Consider the following 20,563-nt stretch of genomic DNA (forward strand, 5'->3'; position numbering starts at 1 on the left):
CCCTTGCGAGTCCCTCCTTCCTCCGCGAAGCCGAATCCGGCGACGCTCTATCTCCCCCAGACTTGCGCGTGTCTATGACAAAGCCTTACTAAATCATCCCAACCCCACATCCGCCCTCCGCCTGCTTTTGTACGGCCGAGGGAGGGAAGATGGCGGCGCGGGCGGGTTTCCAGGCTGTAGCTCCGAGCGGTGGCGGCAGTGGAGCCGGCCCTGGGGCGGGACCGCTAGGACCAGGGACGCCGGGGCCTCCCGTGCGGATGGGCCCGGCTCCCGGACAAGGAATGTACCGCTCCCCATTGCCCGGCGCTGCATACCCGGTACCGGTCCGGCCCGGCTGAGAAAAAAAAAGGGGGCGGTCCTTGGTGTGGGGCGGAGCTCTAAAAAGCCAGGCGTGAGCGCGAGATGCTGCTCTGCCACTGAGGGGGCTGGTGGTGGTCGAGGAGGGGGGGAGGGGGGAGAGGCGGCTCAGCTGCAGTGGGCGGGGCTCGGAGGGGAAGAGGAGGACGGGAGCCATTCCTGGAAGATGGAGGGCGAGAGGCGGCTGCTGAGAGGGGGACCCGCGCCATTAAAACATATTGATATATTGATATATTGACCAATAGAGGGACTATGGGGGTGAGGCTGCAAGGGCAGAGTGCTAGGAGAGAGCTCGGGGGGCTGCGGGCGTCGGCAGGGACCGCCTGCCTTTGTGGTTGGGCGGGAGAAAAGAAAGGAATGTGAGGATGGACCTAGAGGGGTGCGGGGCGGGGAAGGCATTGTATGGCTCTGGGCGGTTAATGGTGGATGAACATCTAGGATGGAAGAACTTCGGAGTGCAGGAAATACTCCTTGGTTTTGTTTTTGCTAAGCTTCCCATTCAAAGATCAAAAATATAATATCTTGAGAAAGGGGAGTAAAACTGCCTATCTCATCCAGGATCCAAATTCTAGGGGGGGAGGGGTAGAAATCAGAAGGTGATGGCAAATTGAATCATAACACTTTTTTTCCTGAATGATATACTCCTACAGGCAGGAGTTGCATGGCTATATGCTTCCCAAATCAGAAAGGGTTTTTTTAATTAAAAAAATAGATATATAGATTTTTTCCATCAAACATTATTTATTGGGGGAGTTGGAATACTGAATCTTCTATGAGATGTTTTTAAAAAGAAAATTATTTGAGGGTTCTTTTCAAATTTGCAAATTTCTTTGCAGACAATTTCGTTTGCTGAACTGGTACATTGAAAGGAGGGAAGTTACTTGATTCTGTTGCAGCTGAGAACAAGAAGCAGCAGTTGAGTTCTTGGGTATGGCAACAGTCAATTTGTTTCTTTTCTTAGCGCCCTGGAATGTTGCCTGGTAGCCGCATGACTCCTCAAGGACCTGCAATGGGACCTCCAGGCTACGGTGGGAGCCCTTCTGTCCGACCTGGGATGGCTCAGTCAGGAATGGACCAGTCTCGCAAAAGGCCAGCTCCTCAGCAGATTCAGCAGGTTCAGCAACAGTCTGTGCAAAACCGAAATCACAAGTAAGAGATTCTTCTTTTTCTTTTATCCTAGCATTCAGGAATGTAAGTGTTCTGTTTTAAGCCAGAAGGTTTTACAATAGTACCTTAGTTCTCAGTTGCTTTAAAACTCATAGAATTTGTTACTCAATGCATTTTGATGCAAAAATTTTGTCCTGGTACTCATTGTTTGTTTGATACTCAACTCACAAGCTAGAACTTGTTGATGTTGGCTGTCTTATGACTCAATACATTAGTCCTTATGGAAATAATGTTTTGGGTGCTCTTTTTTTTGGTACTCATCACACCTCCCAGAACCAATTAGCAATGAGTACCAAAGTACCACTGTATCACCTTTGAGATCTCATCCTTAACTGTATTGAATTCTGCAAATAAAATTAGAGAGTTCTAATTAAGACAACTTAAATGAGAAATGCAGTGTATAAAAAGAGGGATTCCATACTGACAGACATTTTTAAGCAATCTTCCAGCAACGCTGGCTCATACTCCTTTTATCAAGCTGAAGAAACTTGAAACAAGAGTTTAATGCAATCTAAATATCAATATATTGATACAATTCCTTCTCCTATTCATCCTGAACAACCTACCCATTCATACTATAATTATTCAGAGTTAGCATTTGGTTAGGTATTTGCACAGAGCCCTCTCTGTGTTTCATGTGGTTTGTACACAGATGGACTGCATTGTGTTACTTAATTTGAGATCCAAAATAACACAGAGTCATCTGTTAGTGTTTTCTGTCACTTACAGATCTTGGTGTGCCGAAGGAATATGTTACGCCTCTGCACCATACAATAGCAGAGTTGGAAGGGACCTTGGAGGTCTTCTAGTCCAACCCCCAGCCTAGGCAGGAAACCCTATACCGTTCCAGACAAATGGCTATCCAAAATCTTCTTAAAGACTTCCAGTGTTGGAGCATTTACAACTTCTGGAGGCAAGCTGTTCCACTGATTAATTGTTCTAACTGTCAGGAAATTTATCCTCAGTTCTAAGTTGCTTCTCCCTGATTAGTTTCCACCCATTGCTTCTTGTCCTGCCCTCAGGTGCTTTGGAGAATAGTTTGACTCCCTCTTCTTTGTGGCAACCCCTGAGATATTGGAACACTGCTGTCATGTCTCCCCTAGTCCTTCTTTTCATTAAACTAGACATACCCAGTTCCTGCAACGGTTCTTCATATGTTTTAGTCTCCAGTCCCCTAATCATCTTTGTTGCTCTTCTCTGCACTCTTTCTAGAGTCTCCACATCTTTTCTACATCATGGTGACCAAAACTGAATGCAGTATTCCAAGTGTGGCCTTACCAAGGCATTATAAAGTGGTACTAATACTTCTTCACGTGATCTTGATTCTATCCCTCTGTTGATGCAGCCTAGAACTGTGTTAGCTTTTTTGGCAGCTGCTGCACACTGATGGCTCATATTTAAATGGTTGTCCACTAGGACTCCAAGATCCCTCTCACAGTTACTACTATTGAGCAAGGTACCACCTATACTGTGCCTGTGCATTTCATTTTTCTTGCCTACATGTAGAACCTTACTCTTTTCACCATTGAATTTCATTTTATTAGATAGTGCCCAATGTTCAAGTTTGTCAAGATCCTTCTGTATCTTAAGCCTATCTTCTTGAGTGTTGGCTATTCGTACCAGTTTGGTGTCATCTGCAAATTTGATGAGTTCCCCATTTATTCCCTCATCCAAATCATTGATGAAGATGTTGAAGAGTACTGGGCCCAAAACAGAGCCTTGAGGTACTCCACTGCATATTTCCCTCCATGTAGATGCAGTTCCATTGAGGACTACACGTTGAGTGCGGTTGGTCAGCCAGTTACGAATCCATCTGGTGGTGATGCTGTCTAACCCACATTCTTCTACTTTATCTAGTAGTAGGTTATGATCTACCTTATCAAATGCCTTACTGAAGTCAAGTAAACTATATCGACGGCATTCCTCTGGTCCACTAATTTTGTCACTTTGTCAAAGAATGCAATAAGATTAGTCTGGCATGATCTGTTTTTGACAAACCCATGTTGGCTTTTGGCTATTACTTTGTTTGCTTCTAGGTGTTCGCTAATTCGTTGCTTGATTATCTTTTCCAGAATCTTTCCTGGTATTGAGGTCAGACTGATAGGTCTGTAGTTTCCTGGATCTACTTTTTTCCCCTTTTTTGAAGATAGAAACCACATCAGCTCTTTTCCAGTCCTCTGGCAGTTCCCCGGTGTTCCGGGATCTCTGAAAGATATAATTCAGTGGTTCTGAGATCTCGTCTGCCAGTTCCTTCAGAACCCTGGGGTGTAATCCATTCGGTCCTGGTGATTTGAACTTGTCTAGGGTAGACAGGTGCTCACTTACCATTTTCTTCAGATGTAGAATGATTTCCTCTATTAACATATTATCCAAATTCTGTAGTTCTACACATATTTCTTAAAGAGCATGTCCCATTGAAATCAGTGGAGCTTTCTTCTGTGTTGGTATGCTTAAGGTTCCTAATACTGACTTCTTCAAAAAAGCTTTTCCCAGTATGGCAAAAAAAAAAAAAATACAATCCCAAATACATCTGTTTTCCTATGTGTTTAAAACAGTCTTGGTTTCAGCAGAATTTTCCTTCAATACAAAATCAACAAGGATGTTCTTAAACATGCATCAAGAATTGATATTTATCATCCAATCTTTCTGTCTTTGTGCAGTGCCAAGAAAAAAAAGATGGCAGACAAAATTCTACCTCAGCGGGTGAGTGAAATTTTGGGTGTTTGGTCTGGCAGTTACCAGTAGTATAATGGCTGTGATGATTGACTGGCTGCATTGAATTCTAGATCCGGGAATTAGTACCCGAGTCTCAGGCATACATGGATTTGCTGGCATTTGAGAGGAAACTGGACCAGACTATTATGCGGAAACGGTTGGATATTCAGGAGGCTTTGAAAAGGCCAATTAAGGTAAGGAGGAAGAGTGCATATGTTTGAAACGCTTTCTAAAAAAAACTAAATAAATCTACTGGCTACATTCACATGTCATCCTAGGTTTTAACTTATTGATTGAATGAACCACAATACTTGGGTTCATTATGAAATGCTCTGAATCTAAAAAGGATTTTTAAAGGTGCAACATACTTCCAGAATATTCCAAATTTTAATAGTCCAGTCAGGGATTAAAATGTTGCATGGCATAATGTTTTGCATATCCCTAATTTACACAATACACCTAAAATATAATCTTACAGATCACAAATGTGGGTTGACCATATCAGGATCAACAAATCACATGATTTACGTGATATGTGAACTAGGGACATATGCATAGTGAAGGCAGAGTGGTCGCAGCGATGCGGCCCTGCACTCCATTTATCCCAGGTCTCCAGTCTTTTAAAGAAAATCTATATAATCACATGAAACCAATAGTCATAGTGAGAAGTGTTGCAGGAGGAAAGTGGGAGTGAGAAACTACTGTAACTACTATCCCATCTCCTGAGGCAGCCGTGGCCTCCACACCACTGCCACCTCCACTACCTATCCTCTTTTGGAGAAGGGATACTTCATGTTGACAGTGCTGAGAGGGAAGCCATGCATCAAAGGCTCTGGGCTGTGATAGCAGAAAGAAACATCTGGGAGATACTTCCTTCTTTTCTCCCATCCATCTTCCATAACTGCAGTCTGGAGAAGAGGATTAGCTTCTACAGGGCCCCACTGAAGTAGTTTGTCTTATGGCCCAGAGAATTTTATTATTCTGCCTGTATGCAGCTTGCTGCTACAGAGGCCCAACAATAGGCATGTCAAGGTTCTTCATTATTCTCCAGCAAATCTATATCTGCAAAAATGGCAAGTTTTTTGTTTCATGCTTTTGCAGATAGCAGTAAGCAGTTAGATTTCACAAAACAGGCAGAAAAATGTGTAGCAATTTTTAGGCTTCCTCTGACTCAGCTGCTTCTACTGAATAGGTTGTGGCTGCTACAAACACGAAGTGTCTAAATCTCTGATACTTTAATTTTACTAAACTATTTTCTGATGCATTCATAGCTTCCTTTCTATCAGTTTTCTGAATTACTGTATTTTTCAGAGCATAAGACGCACTTTTCCTCCCTAAAAGAGGGTGAAAATTTGGGTGCGTCTTATACACTGAATGTAGTCCTGTCCACCCGCTGGCCCCCACCCTTTGGCCTCTGCCTCCCAGCAATTTGCTTCCTTGCAGCAAATAGCAAGCAGCCTGTTTCAGTTTTCGCTTCAGCACAGCTTGATTAATACAAGCAGCTGATTGTTGGTTTGATTGGCCTTCCGACCATCAGCTGTTTCAGGCTGCAGGGATTGCTATTGCTTATTGCCGCCTCCAAGCACCCTATTTTCGGCCTCCATGTGCCCCATTTTCCGCCCATTCTGATTGCCGCCGCCTGGAATGGGCAAAAAATGAGGCGTATAGAGGCCAAAAACGGGGCGTGTGGAGGTTGAAAATGGGGGGCGCGGAGGCGGCAATCCCTGCTTGTGCTAATCAGGCTGTGCTGAAATTGAAACTGAAACATGCTGTTTGCTGCAGGGAGGCAAATTGCTGTGAAGCAGAGGCAGATTTTTTTTTCTTGTGCTAATTAGGCTAAACTGAAACAGGCTGTTTGCTGCAAGGAGGCAACTTGCTGGGAGGCAGAGGTAGAATTTCTTTTCTTTTTCCTCCCCAAAAGCTAGATGCATCTTACACTCCGAAAAATGTGGTACTTCCTATTTTAGCCTTTTATTTATCTAATATCTTTTTCCTTTAACCCCAGTACAACCTCTCTCTTATATCTGGACAATTAGCAGCCTTAAGATCACCTGTAGTCCCTAGTTTTTACCTCAAAAGACCTTTGGAAGCAATTACTTAAGACTTTTGACGAGAGTGAACTGTCCTTCAATCTGTCTTGTGGGCAATTAGGAAGCAAAGAAAGCAAAAAGAAGGAATCACACACACACACACACACACACATCCTGTGGTTTTCAGCCCATCTGTTATTAGCATGCAGTCTCCAACAGATGGCCTGCAAAAGCCTTCTTTCAATCTGCAGCCTAGTGTCTTTAACTTCTTGACCCAAGCTTAGTGATTTCTGTTACGTCCTAAGTCAGTGATGGGTAACCTTTTCCAGACTGAGGGCCCAAAGCATGCAAATGCATGCATACCCAGACTCCCAAAATGCAATGCGCGCGCTGCACCCCACCCACCCCTGCTCATGTGTGCTCCCCTCGCACTCCCCCCCACATGTATGTGTGCCCCCCCCCGTGTGGCAGAGACCCGAAGGCCAGCTGGCCGGCGGGAGGCGCGCACATGCGCAGCAGACATAAGCTGGGGCAATGGCTCGTGTGCCATCAGAGAGACGCTGTGTGCCACCTCTGCCATAGGTTCGCCAACACATTCCTAAGCATTGTTTCTCTGTTGCTTCTTCGTGGACACCTTCATGTTGTAGAAATGCCTTAGAAAGATATGTATCTTGCTCAGATGCAGAGATTTGTGAGGATAGAAATACTGCTGTTTGGGAGGGTGAGGGAATAATACTAGCAATCTCAAATGTTGATTCTCGTTTTCACATCTATGGGATTCTGTTCCTTTTTAGCAAAAAAGAAAACTGCGCATTTTTATCTCCAACACCTTTAATCCAGCCAAGTCAGATGCAGAAGATGGAGAAGGCACCGTAGCCTCATGGGAACTCCGAGTGGAAGGACGACTATTGGAAGATGTGAGTGAGGAATGGAATTAACATCACCACGTATTCTTGTAGAGAATTTAGAAATGAGGCAGAGGTGAATTATTCATTCCTGGTGGTCTTGGAACTAGATAAGATGGAGAGAGAACAAGTACATGTTTTAGTTTGGCAAGTGTAAGAGCATGGCCAAAGAAACATTTTTGCACAAATTGTCATAAGATTTTCTGAAATGAGCAATTCCACAAATTAGATCTCTCTGCAGTAAAGTTGTTTTTTGCTTTATATTGCATTCTTGTGCTGATTGGCGTTTCATTGTAGTGGAGGAATGAGATGTAAGAGCTTTCCCAAGTACTACTCTTAAACACTATTGGCTAGGGTAGTTTTGGATAGCCTGATCCTTCTTCACTTCAGAAAACTCCACATTATTCTGAAGTTTGCAGGTAATCACAGTCCAATTGCTAAAAAAAGTGAAGGACATCTAATTTTTTGAAATAAGGAAAGATGTACTTTATTTGGCCCTTCATTATTGTAGAAAGGGTCTATGGCAGGGAAATTGGGCATGTAAGATTAGAAATATATGCAAAATGATGATCGGTGTTAAGATACGTTACATATTCCCCTGGAGAAAAATCACTGTGATAGTTCATAGTTTTATTTTCTGAGGTTTCAGTGCTGTTGGTAACTATGTCTGTTGGGTATTGGTATTGTTATCTATAAAATGATTTTTCTTCCCTTTTTTCCTCCTGCAGTCTGCTCTCTCTAAGTATGATGCTACCAAGCAGAAGAGAAAGTTCTCATCCTTTTTTAAATCTCTGGTGATTGAGCTGGACAAAGACCTCTATGGCCCAGATAATCACTTGGTGGAGGTGAGAGGTTTCATACATTATAGCAGAGTTGTGCAGCATTTCTTGGCCTCAAATATTCTGACAAGAAAAATGTGGGGGAGACGTGACACACACTATTTTTTTAATGCTTACATTTAAAATTAAATTGTGAATAAGATGGTTTGCCAGTTATATATTAATACTTTTCTAGCAACATTTAAACAATGTTTGATAGCATCTTTGGAGGAGGTCTCAGGAGGGGCAAAATTTAGAGAGCTGCATGCTGGATTTGGCCTCAAGATATGCATTTCTCATACAGAGCAAAGAAGATCCCAATTTTTAAAAAGCCATTTATGTTTATGCAGATCTTCCAATTTTCCTCTTTATCTTGTTCTCCCTTTGAAAGAAACCCAAAGCAATATATTGGGATATCAGCTTTCCTCTTTTCTGAGTACTTTTCATCACAGGGTTCCAATTTTACCTGTTCCAAAGTTTTTATTTCATGAATCAGAATCTATCCCCTGTGCAGTGTTGGTTCTCACATTGTTTTGTTTCCTCATAGAACGTCTTCTGCTTTTCCTACTTTCCATTCTTTTGTACGCTTTCCCTCCTAGTGGCATAGGACTGCTACAACCCAAGAGACCGATGGGTTCCAGGTGAAAAGGCCTGGCGATGTGAATGTGCGCTGCACTGTTCTCCTGATGTTGGACTACCAGGTAAGGGGCATTCCTCCCGGGGCCGAAGGGGAGGATTCAGATTGTACCTCAAATCAAAATCTTTATTAAAGCCATAGGTCAGCATGAGGAAGGTAGGATTATAAACAATATTTTTTTAAAAGACCTAAAATTACATTTTTTTAAAAAAAGTATTAAAAATATATTTTAAATATGTGTATGTCGATACCGTGTCTCCCCAAAAATAAGACCGGGTCGTGTCCCTCCCCTCCCTCCCGCCACCTCTACCTGCCTGCCGCTGCTTGAGAAAAGGACAGGCAATTGTGGAGGATTGTGGGAAGTGCATGCTTACGATAGAAGCAAAGCCCAGCTTCTCCCTTTCAAGAGATTAAATGTCTCTGTGAGAGAGAGAAAGAGAAACCATGGAGGGAAGTAACAAGAATTGCAGGCAACACTGTTTCCTTTCCGCCATTTCTCCCCCACCCCACTCTCTCTCACACATACACACACGACAGACATTTGTTGAGAAACGGTGGAGGGCAACTGGGTAAGGGGACTGACTTCCCCCACCTCCAGCTTGCTTCCTGCTCAGGGTGGCGCCCCGAGGCCCAGCATCTGTGGGTGACCCCTGCACGGCCAACAAGAGAAATGGACTGCCTCCTTGGCATTTCACCTTCCTGCCTTTTGCGAACTTTTGGCTGCACACAAGGAAAGCAGAAGAAGTCTTTCTCGCTCCCAAACTCCACCAGAAATGAGTCTTTGTGAGGCTCGCCGCGCCACCACAGCCTCTTGGAGCAGGAGCCTGCCAGGCTTGTGGCATTGCATGTGTGAACAGCAGTACCGCTGCATGCTTCATCACATCAGCACAGCTGGCATCCTGCCGCTTGCGGCTGTGCCGGTATGTCTGTGCTGAACTTGAGGAAAGGCTGACAGGCAGGAAACTTCCCCCCCCCCCCCCATTTTCCTGCCATTCGTCAATAAGGCTCTATTCCAAGCGTTGCAATCCTGGGATGTGCATCCTTTTCTCAAGCGGCATTTGATCGCTTGAAAGGGACAGGCTATGCCAGGAGAGAAGGAAGGAGAGGCAGCTCCCGGCCCTTGCTGGCTCAACTGATCCGCAGGCCCCAATTAAGGGCCAAGCAGCCATGAGGTGATGGGGAAGGGAAGGGCTGCCTCCTGTGCTGGCCATGCCCACCCTCTAAACTACAGCTAATTTTGGAGGCAGGGGGCAAATTAGGCTTGGCCTTATTTTCAGGGTGGGTTGTATTTTTGGCGAAACAAGGTAAAAAGACTAAAAAATAACGTACAGTGAGGGGTAAAAACATTAGATAAATACAAGAAAACGTAAAATTTAATATATGGCTAACTAAATCTATTATAGTACAAAAACATTCTTAACGCACATATTTAACTATTAAGGCTGGTTAACCTTTTTTTCCTCCCCAAAGAAAATACTCAGATGTTTACTCTTGCTCCTTTTTTTGAGTTTTGCTGTCTCTTTGCAGCCTCCACAGTTCAAACTAGACCCGCGTTTGGCTCGCCTCTTGGGAATCCACACCCAGACCCGCCCAGTGATCATCCAAGCTCTGTGGCAATACATCAAGACTCACAAGCTGCAGGACCCCCATGAGCGGGAATATGTCATCTGTGATAAGTACCTCCAGCAGGTAAAAGGAAGGGTAGGGACCCCAGTCCTTGCTGTCCTGCCGAAGCTTGGCTCTTTCTCAGTGGATTCTTCTTGAACATAACAGATATTCGAGTCTCAGCGAATGAAGTTCTCCGAGATCCCACAGCGGCTTCATGCATTGCTTATGCCTCCAGAGCCCATTATCATTAACCATGTCATCAGGTAAGATGGATGGGTGGATGGGGGGGAGGCACTTGATGTGACGACTTAAGGCTGAACCACAAACTCATGAAATATCTTTTCAGCTCTGCTGAATATTGCAGTGCGCAAACACAGCTGTTCCAGTGCATGCTTCCTATTTTTAGTATTACGTCCTGCTGTGAGTTATATCGCAGGCTAGAATTTTAAAGTGTGATTCACTTTAGCGTTCCCAAAATAGTTATGTAACAAATTATTCAAATTCTGTCGCCAGAAATGGAAATATTCTGGATCACTTTTAACAAAGGGAAGTAATTATCTGGCCAGACATTTGGCCATGGATAGAGAGAGATTTTGAAAGCAGCAAAGAACTATCAAAAATTGAAACCTCTACATTAAGAAAAGTTACCCTATTGTCTCAAATGACCTGTGTTGGGTTGTTTTTTTTTGGGGGGGGGGGTGCTTTATTGAACCAAGCTTTGAATCTAGCATTTTCTCTCTTGTCTTGTTTCCCAGTGTTGATCCAAATGATCAGAAGAAAACTGCTTGCTATGACATTGATGTAGAAGTAGATGATACTTTGAAAACCCAAATGAATTCTTTCCTGCTTTCTACCGCCAGCCAACAGGAGATAGCTGCACTGGATAACAAGGTGCGAGTTCCTGGAAATGATTTTTTGGGGGCTAATCTTTCTCTGTGAGGGACGTCTGAGAAGTAACACTTCCTCTCCCCTACCCAGGCTTCACTGTGCGGTTAGATGTTACTTCAGTTCCTTAAATCAGTACAATCCATTAAAGTAGCAAATAGTACCAAGGTTTGGCTAAAATATTCAGTAATTTTCCAAAAGAATCAAGAATAGGCCTTTGTGAATTCTGGTTTGGTTGCAGCTTTTCCCTTCCTATAATATGAAATTTGGCCCTATATAGGCCTCTTCAGAGCACATCTGTTGCCTTCTGTGGACTTTGCCTCCAAGGGAAGCCTACAGCAGAGATTGGCATCTTTTTTTCATACAGCAGTAGGAATATAAAAAATTTTCTTACATTCTCAGTGTAGACTGTGAAAGTTGGGTCACTAACTTTTAGATATGTATATTGTAAATGTTAATATTAAAAGCCGTTGGATGTATGGCTGTTAGAATACTCAAATGCTGCCAGGAGGTTGTCTTGTTTTTTTCACAGTTTTGTAGTGGACCCACAGATTAACCTGGCTTTCTCTGGTTCCTGGCCGACAGGGAGCATCTCGTTGCCTCTGGGAAGATTGCCCAGTGACAGGCATTGAAAGATGAAATGAAGCAGATTCCTAGCTGTAGGATTCTGACTCTAGGCAACAGTGGAAACATCCACTCTTTTATCCAGAACAGAAAGAGCTTATAAGGAAGAGAGAATGCGATGTATTTGTTTGGCTCTGTAGTATTCTAGTCATAAAGCCCTTTTTTCTTAACCTGGATATCCCCTGGGTTTGAAATTCTGTTGCATAAACTGTGAACAAGCCTCACTGTTAATATGGGACAGTTGCCTTGTATAGATGCATAAAATCATAGCTCTCATGTCATTCCACTTCTGGGTAATAGTTTTAAGTATTCAGTGTTCTTCGGTTGTGACACTGAAACCATATATTCCTGATAACGTGTGTTCCTTTACTGAGCAAGAAAAAAGTTGCCACAAGATGGTATTAAAGTTATTTCGCTCCTGAAGCTATAAAGCTAAAGAACAGTATTGTCTAGTGGTTGCATTGATACAAGGAAAGAAAGAAGGTTGGGACTAAAGAGGCTGGTTGACTCTGGGTCAGGAGTTACAGTCCAACCATAGACATTTGTATCTCTGAAGTAGCAATAGCACAAGGTCCTCATTTTACCCACCTTGGAAGGATGGAAGGCTGAGTCAATCTTGAGCTGGTGAGATTTGAACTCCTGGCAGTGAGCAGTGAGTTAGCCTGCAGTACTGCATTCTAACCACTGCGCCACCACGGCTCATGAGTAGATGTAGATGTACTTTGAGTTGTAAAAAATACAAGAGACTAAATAAATGAAGGGATGTATTGTAGCCTGACTCCATGTGCCTTTTCCAGAACTAACTAAACCCGTCCCCTGTGCCTGCACCCAGTAACCCACTTCAACAGAGTATAATCCTATTCTTTTTCAAATGTATTTGTGCTGTATTTTTTCATTTCAGATCCATGAGACCATAGAAACCATTAACCAGTTAAAGACCCAACGTGAATTTATGCTGAGCTTTGCCAGAGATCCCCAGGGTTTCATCAATGACTGGCTGCAGTCCCAGTGTCGAGATCTGAAGGTGAGAGGCCTTTGAGAAGAAAACAGACGTGTGTGTGTGTGTGTGTGTGTGTGTGTGTGTGTGTGTGTGTGTGTGAGAGAGAGAGAGAGAGAGAGAGAGAGAGAGAGAGAGAGAGAGAGAGAGAGAGAGAGAGAGAGAGAGAGAGAGAGAGAGAGAGAGAGAGAGAGCGAGCCTTTGCTGTGTCTTCAGTTTTATTTTTTAAAGAGCAAAACAGCACACCATCTGCCAGAGGGATAGAACTGAGAGCCAAGACAGGTATTTCAGGGAGAGCAAGATGAGTAATTGGAGACTTTGCTCACCTTCAGGCTATGACGGATGTCGTTGGGAACCCAGAAGAAGAGCGCCGAGCTGAATTTTACTTCCAGCCTTGGGCCCAAGAGGCTGTATGCAGATATTTCTACTCCAAGGTAAAATGGATCTATCCAGTGGGATCTCTTGTGAATGGAACCCAGCAGCTCGGTTAAGATCCTTCAGTCCTGCTGACTGGTGGGCAGATTTCCCTTTTCTGTTTCTGCAAACTGAACAGCAGATGGAGTCAAAGAGTTGAAAAGCACCCCTTCCTGCTCCTAACCCTTGCCTCAGACTAAAGCAGGCTTCCCAATGTCTGGTCCTGCAGCACCAATCCTTAACTGAGTGGGCTGTGAACAGAAGAGGAGGGGGGGGAGAATTGTTATAAATTTGGAAAGTGCTGGATTGCAAGTTGGGGAAGGTTTGACTTGAGCTTCTGGCTCGCAGCCTAATGCTTGTTCCCGATGCTTGAAATTACCAGAGGCAGTTCTGTTTGTTGTTCTCTCTCTCTTTTTTTAACCTGTGCATAAAGATGGTCCCTCTTGCTTCTTTCGCAGGTTCAGCAGAGAAGGCAAGAACTTGAACAAGCTCTGGGAATCCGCAATACCTAAACGGGCAGGCCTCCCAACAGGCAGCATCTCTAACGGCTAGAAACACTGCAGGGATTCACTGCTCAGGCCTATACAATTCCTATTCCAGCACAGAACCTTCCATTAATTTCCAACCGACATCTTTTCTTTCCACTGATCCAATGGACTCCTCATTGGGGATGATGATGTTGGTACCCAGGCCAAGGTCTTGCATTTCAGCCTGGCTCTCCTTTCTTTTTGAGCCCCACACTCCCCAGGTCCGGCTCTGCCTGAAGTTCTTCCACACTTCCATTCAGCTTCCATTCAGAGCCTACTGTGGCAGCCCAGGAACTCTTCCTCTCTTCTCCCCCAGAACAGTCGGCTGGGCAGTTTCTGCGCACGGCGGGGCCCAGATTCGAGGCAGGTTTCTTACACTTTCTGGCCTCTCCTGGGGACAGGCGGGTGGGAAGTCCAATACAGGTCCATCTGTTGGGAAGGAATGGACTCTTCCCTGCGCGTGGCCTTCAGGGAGCTGCAATCCAGGGTCACGATCTTTGCAGGTGTTTGATTCTGGCTTTTGTTCTTTTTAAAAGGGGAGGAAATTAGTGGCAGAGGTGCCAGGTAGTCATAGGCCACCTTCTTGGTCACAGTGCATATCCCAAGTCACTGCCTTCTGGGGAAGAAAGCCTTTCTAATCCAATTCCTTATCTCTTCTTCTATCCTCCCCTCCCACTCCCCAGCACTAATTCTTTGTATCTACAGTGCTTGGCAGGAGGCTAGTTTCCTTCAGACTAGAGTTAATTCTCCTTTTGACTTCCTCACCTGACTGCACAGAGCAGGTTTCTGGGGCAAATGTAAAGGTGGGGAGCGGAGTTATGCAAGCAGGTGTAACCAAGGCACTGCGGAGCAGACGACGCTGTGCAAAAAAGGACATTTCCCTCCTAGTCTGTGCTTTCTTAGTCTTGGGCACCTATTGGTAGGACTGGGTGGGGATGCTGTCGCATCTTTCTGCTGGCTGGTTTTGGAAACTGTAATGCAGCTGGACAGGTCCCAGCTGCTTCTGTTCTGACACTATCTGCAAGAATCAAGTTACTGACAAGCCCCCATCCTCTTCCATGTTGAAAATGAGGCTAGGGACTGCTCTGAATTCAGGAACCCTAATTTGTGTGTGTGTGTGTGTGTGTGTGCTCATGTCTACCTTCGGAGTGAGCGATTCTGACTCTTCAATCTTGTATTTGCCCTACGAAAGGCACCCTGCCCTTCTGTCCCTCCTAGCTTTGTGATCCTGGAGAATAAGGACCCTGGTTCCTTAGGTGGCTCTCAGGGCAAGTATATGTGAAGTAAACTCTGAGATCAGCTGCCTTTGCAGACTTCTAAAATTGCTCCCCATGTTTTGCATTCTGTGGTTTTCTCTTCTTCCCCCCTTGGACCAATTTTTTTTGTACTGTATCCTTTTAGATGTCACCCCATTTTAATAAAAGCTGCCTCTGAAAGTAGTTGCTCTCTCTGTCCTTTGGTAACACAGCCCTGTCTTTTTTCAATACTTTCAGGAGGAAACTATATTGTAAGAAAATAACCTTTTTTTAATCCTTCAAACTAGGCCAGATAGAGGAAAGCTCTTTCATTGGCCTGAAGGGGGAAAAACTTTGGATAGAGTAAGAAAACTCTGCCTCTGTGTGCCTGCTTAAGCAATCATCAAAATATTTGCAGAGAGTGTGCAATAGTGAGAGATAACCAGTATGATGTTGAGCAACCTTTTGATATCCTGGATCACAGTTAATATTGAGAGTAAAGCAGCCAGAGTTACTTTACATGTAGTAGGGTTGAACGTCTTTTTTCCCCTGGGGTTTGGAAGAGGGGGGTCTTTTATTTTGAAAATAGTTTGTGCTGGGACTTCTACAATGCTTACTTCCCTGCAGGACATTTATTTTTTTATATAACAATGCCAATAAGATTTGGTAACGAGGTGAAAAGGGGTCCCTGGGTTTTTCAAGGAAGGGAATTGAAGAGCCAAACTGAAGAGCTTTTCCTTACATCAACAGTCAAAAATTGCTTTAATCATAACGTACCGTACCAGTCTTTTCACAAGAGTAAAAAGGAAACAGATCCTTATTTAGGGAGCTTATGTGCTAAATTTCAGGAGAGGGAGATAAGGTGCAGAAGAAAAAGTGTGTTCGTTCTTTTTATAGTCATTCAGAATGAGTTACAATAAACCCAGCTATATAGAACTTGCCTGTAGGAATTAAAACTGAAGACCACTGAAAATGAGACAGGATCACAAAGAAGCCGAGCAGGAAGAACTAAAAATAAATAAATAAAGCTATTGGGACTTTTGAGCTGTAAGAGAATCTGGGTTGGAGCCAGGAGCAGACGAGTATTAAATACAGCCCTCACCCATTTCTGTCAGTCATTTTTATAGTAAAACTGGATCTTTTTAGATAAAGCTAGTTCTCAACAGTTCATTTAGTGACCGCTCAAAGTTAACAGTGGCACTGAAAAAAGTGACATGACCATTTTTCACACTTAGCAACCATAATAGCATTCCCCATGGTCACATGATCAAAGTCCAGATGCCTGGCAACTGATTCATGATGGTTGCAACATCCCTGGGTCATGTGACCATCTTTTGCAAACTTCTGACAAGCAAAGTCAATGGGGAAGCCAGTTTTACTTAACAGCCGTGTTACCAATTTACCAACTGGTGATTCACTTACCTGTGGCAAGAAAATGGGGCAAAACTCACTTAAACGTTTCACTTAGCAACCGAAATCCTGGGCTCAATTGTTGTTGAGGACTACCTGTGGATGACAGTGGATGGTTTTAAGACTGAACACAGTTTGAAATCATGTGGCAATCAGGAATGCATGGTTTGTAATGCTTTGTAATTTCCTCTCTTGTTTGGGTTTTGATGCCAATCAAACCAGAGAGATGCAGAACAAGAGGAGTGAAAACAAGGAACCAGCCAAACGACTGCTCACTTATGAGATTGGTGAACAAACGATGGCTTAGTATGATGTTTGAAAGCAATTGCTGACGCCATTAATCCTAGACTACCCTGCAAAACCCCTTCATGGATTACTGCCTTGTCGTGGCAAAGGGGCTTGCATAGCTCAATGAAGTTATGAGCTATGCTGCACAGGGCTACCCAAGACGGACAGGTGATAGCAGAGAGCTCTGACAAAACGTGATCCACCGGAGAAGGAAATGGCAACCCACTCCAGTATCTTTGCCACGAAACCCCCATGGACAGTACCAAAAGGGCTGGAGGAACGTTGTCCATGGGGTCACAATGGGTCGGACACGGCTTCACAACTAACAACAACAACCCTGCAAAAATCTAGATGGCAGTAAAGAATTCGAGTTTCCCCTTTCTCAAAGCTACCATGTAGTTGTAGCTTTGGAGTTTTGTAACTTGCATCTAATAGCTGTAATTGCATTCACTCACTTTTATTTTCTCCTGGTCATTTTAACACGCCTGGTTTACACCACTTTGATTAGTGGTTAAGACACCACACCAGGCTGGATTGGATTGGATTGGATTGATTAGATTTATATGCTGCCCTTCTCCCAAGGACTCAAGGCGGCGTACAGCATTAAAAAACACATAGTACAAAAGTTAAAAGGAAATTAGAAACAGTCCAAAAAACAAATCCAATTTATATAACACTCACATTTTAAAAATGAGATAAAATTAACAGGCCAGGCCGGCTTGCTGGAAAAGCCAACTTTTTAGGGCGCGTCGGAAGGACCGGAGGTCAGGGATTATGCGAAGCTCTGGGGGCAGCTCATTCCAGAGGGAAGGCACTCCCACAGAGAAGGCTCTCCCCCTGGGGGTCACCAGCCGACACTGTCTGGCTGACGGCACCCTGAGGAGGCCAACTCTGTGGGATCGTACTGGACGGTGGGAGGCTATTGGTGGCAGTAGGTGGTCTCGCAGGTACCCTGGGCCAAAGCCATGGAGTGCTTTAAAGGTCATAATTAGTACCTTGAATCGCACCCAGAAGACAACTGATAACCAGTGCAGGCCCCCTAAAAGGGGTGTAACATGGGAGCACCATGATAACCCGCGCGGCCGCATTCTGGACCAGCTGAAGCCTCCGGGTGCTCTTCAAGGGCAGCCCCATGTAGAGAGTGTTGCAGTAGTCCAGGCGAGAAAGGACGAGGGCATGAGTGACTGTGCACAGAGCATCCCGATCCAGGAAGGGGCGCAACTGACGGACCATGCGAACCTGGTAAAAGACCCCCTGGTCACGGCCATCAGATGTTCTTCTAAACTAAGCCGCGTATCCAGGAGGACTCCCAGATTGCGAGCCTTCTCTGAGGGGGCTAAAATTTCTCCCCCTATCCTCAAAGATGGAACAAGATGCACAAATCGGGATGACGGAAACCACAGCCACTCAGTCTTGGAGGGATTGAGCTTGAGCCTGTTCCTCCCCATCCAGATCCGCACAGCCTCCAGGCATCGGGACATCACGTCGAGGGCATCGTTTGGGTGGTTTGGGGTAGAGATGAAAAGTTGGGTATCATTAGCATATTGATTATACCGTACCCCAAAACCATGGATGATCTCGCCCAGCGGTTTCATATATATGTTGAACAGTAGGGGTGAGAGAACCGACCCCTGGGGCACCCCACAAGTGACACACCTAGGGGTCGATCTCTGCCCTCCAGTCAACACAAACTGCGACCGATCCGATAGGTAGGAGGAGAACCACCGTAAAACGGTGCCCCCCCCACTCCCAACCCCCCGAGTCGTCGCAGTAGGATACCATGGTTGAGGGTATCGAAAGCCGCCGAGAGGTCTAATAGGACCAGGACAGAGGAGCACCCCCTGTCCCGGGCCCGCCAGAGATCATCGACCAATGCGACCAATGTCGTCTCCGTGCTGTACCCGGGCCTGAAACCCGACTGAAACGGATCCAGGTAGAAACAGGACACAATGAATTCTAATCCACCTTAGGCCCAAGGTCTGCTGAGTGATCTTGGGCCAATCCCTCTTTCTTAGCCCTGGGAAAGAGGCAAGGGAGAAACATTTCCAAACTAGTCAAGAAAATTGCAGGAATGTTTCCAGGTAGGCACCAGGAATTAAAACTGACTCAAAGGCACATTTTATTTAGATCAGTTTGTATCTAAGGGAGATTGTTGCCCCAGATAAGAGAACATGACACACATACATACACACACATACATACACTCCTTAGTAGTGGTAGTGGTAGTGCTGCTTCCCACGGACCTGCCAGAAGAACAATTAACTTGCAGCCCTATAAGCATCACCCAGAAGGTGGGCTCAGAATGATGACCCTGGTAGGTGACCCTGGGAACTACCTGGGCACTGGACAGCCAAGGCACTGGGCCATGTCAGCACATCATTGGTGGATCCTTCAGAATGATATTGTCTCCTGAGAGCTCTACATCTTCAGTAAAGCAGCTGTAGAGCCACAGCTTGGCTCCTTCCTGTTAATAGTAAGGGCCAATCCCATCCTCCTATTAGTATTTGCTAAATTTGGCCCCAAATCTAGACTACAAATCTTGTGAGTTTTATTTTCAACTACTGCTTTTATTTTTTATCTCAAAGGAATGTTTGAATGTTTTTTCCCCCTAAGGCACTGCTTCTCAAACCTGGGCAAATTGTTTTCTTTTCTGGATGACACATAAACCCATTACCCAATCACAACAGGACATTTAAACTGATTTAAAGGTTTTTTTTTTTTAGTTACACTGAGTAAAAAGGACTTTCTGATAAGCCATTGGGTAATGTAATGGAAAAGTTTAGGAAACACTGCCCTATGGGGTCTTTCCGTAATATTTCCAACTTTATATCATCATTAACTGAGTAGGATCATCTCTCGTCTCTCTTAAAGATGGTTTCTAGGCAGCAGATCATCTCTGTGGCCACTTCTTCCAAACTCTGACTGGTGCTTCTTTTAATTTCACAAAGCAGATGGTCATCTGGCAAAGCTGTCCTTTGTTGGCTTATTTAGGAGCATGCTCCACTGAGTCCTTAGTACCCTGTTTCCCTGAAAACAAGACCTCCCTGGATAATAAGCCCAATCGGGCTTTTGAGCGCATGCACTAAAATAAACCCACCCCTGAAAATATTGCAGCAGCAGCTGTGAAGTGACCACGCTCACCGCCTCCTGCACCTAAAAATCATAAGACCTCCCAAAAAATAAGGCTGCTTATTTCAGGGGTCAAAAGAAAATAAGACCCTGTCTTATTTTTGGGAAAACACAGTAGGTATACACAAGATTGCAGCTTGATGGGACTTTTGTGCTCTGCATAGAGAAGATTTACTGGCTGCACGTGTGAACATTTTTTTTTGTTTAATCCATTAAACTCGCATGGCCAGAAAGGCAGAGTCCAGAGTGCTATTTTGTAGCTGGCAAGCTGCCAAACCCATGCGCCTCTATGCTACTTTCAAATGTCATTTCAGACAGGAATTTATGGTTATGGCCTTGGTAAGGAGTTATCTTCCTCATGTGGAAAATAATCTTGATCTGTGCCACTGAACTGAATTGTTTCAGTATCTTCCCCACCCTCACCCCCCAACATGGTTATCCGGAGTGCAGCCTCTCTCTTTACATAGGAAACTAAGACATAGGATTTGCAAATGAAAGAGTTTTCATTTCTGAACCTGTTACTGTGTGGTATTCTGAACCTTGTCGTTACCCTGGGGTTTGATGAAAAATAGAATAGAATAGAATAGAATAGAATAGAATAGAATAGAATAGAATAGAATAGAATAGAATTCTTTATTAGCCAAGTGTGATTGGACACACAAGGAAGTGTGATATGCTCTCAGTGTACATAAAGAAAAATAAAATAGAATACATTCATCAAGAATCATAAGGTACAACACTTAGTGATAGTCATAGGTTACTAATAGCAATCAAATTATACTAGGAAACAAATACCCAATGTTAGAAGGCTTCGATT

General features: G+C 44.3%; 1 protein-coding gene across 2 annotated transcripts; it reads left to right on the top strand.

Moving 5' to 3' along the window:
* Positions 1 to 107: 107 nt before the first annotated feature.
* On the top strand, positions 108 to 15,123 carry SMARCD1 (SWI/SNF related BAF chromatin remodeling complex subunit D1). Of its 2 annotated transcripts, none has more exons than XM_081935267.1 (13): positions 108 to 317; positions 1,319 to 1,506; positions 4,185 to 4,227; positions 4,311 to 4,433; positions 7,064 to 7,186; positions 7,903 to 8,019; positions 8,592 to 8,693; positions 10,157 to 10,318; positions 10,403 to 10,500; positions 10,993 to 11,128; positions 12,648 to 12,770; positions 13,076 to 13,177; positions 13,616 to 15,123. In XM_081935267.1, the coding sequence occupies exons 1-13, from the start codon at positions 150 to 152 to the stop codon at positions 13,667 to 13,669; spliced, it is 1,539 nt and encodes a 512-aa protein (XP_081791393.1). In that variant the 5' UTR covers positions 108 to 149; the 3' UTR covers positions 13,670 to 15,123. The 2 variants fall into 2 exon arrangements, with proteins under 2 accessions (XP_081791393.1, XP_081791394.1); XM_081935268.1 differs by lacking the exon at positions 108 to 317 and adding an exon at positions 491 to 615.
* The last annotated feature ends 5,440 nt before the right edge of the window (positions 15,124 to 20,563 follow it).

The sequence above is a fragment of the Natrix helvetica genome (assembly GCF_964273705.1).
Source record: "Natrix helvetica genome assembly, chromosome: 1".
NCBI classification, from domain to species: domain Eukaryota; kingdom Metazoa; phylum Chordata; class Lepidosauria; order Squamata; family Natricidae; genus Natrix; species Natrix helvetica.

What these genes read in the sequence shown, in the direction of transcription:
- SMARCD1 (XM_081935267.1), top strand. Translation starts at nt 150, where the DNA reads ATGGCGGCGCGGGCGGGTTTCCAGGCTGTAGCTCCGAGCGGTGGCGGC. An exon ending in GTGCAAAACCGAAATCACAA is followed by an intron (nt 1,507 to 4,184) that starts GTAAGAGATTCT and finishes GTCTTTGTGCAG; the next exon opens with TGCCAAGAAAAAAAAGATGG. An exon ending in TAGCTGCACTGGATAACAAG is followed by an intron (nt 11,129 to 12,647) that starts GTGCGAGTTCCT and finishes TTTTCATTTCAG; the next exon opens with ATCCATGAGACCATAGAAAC.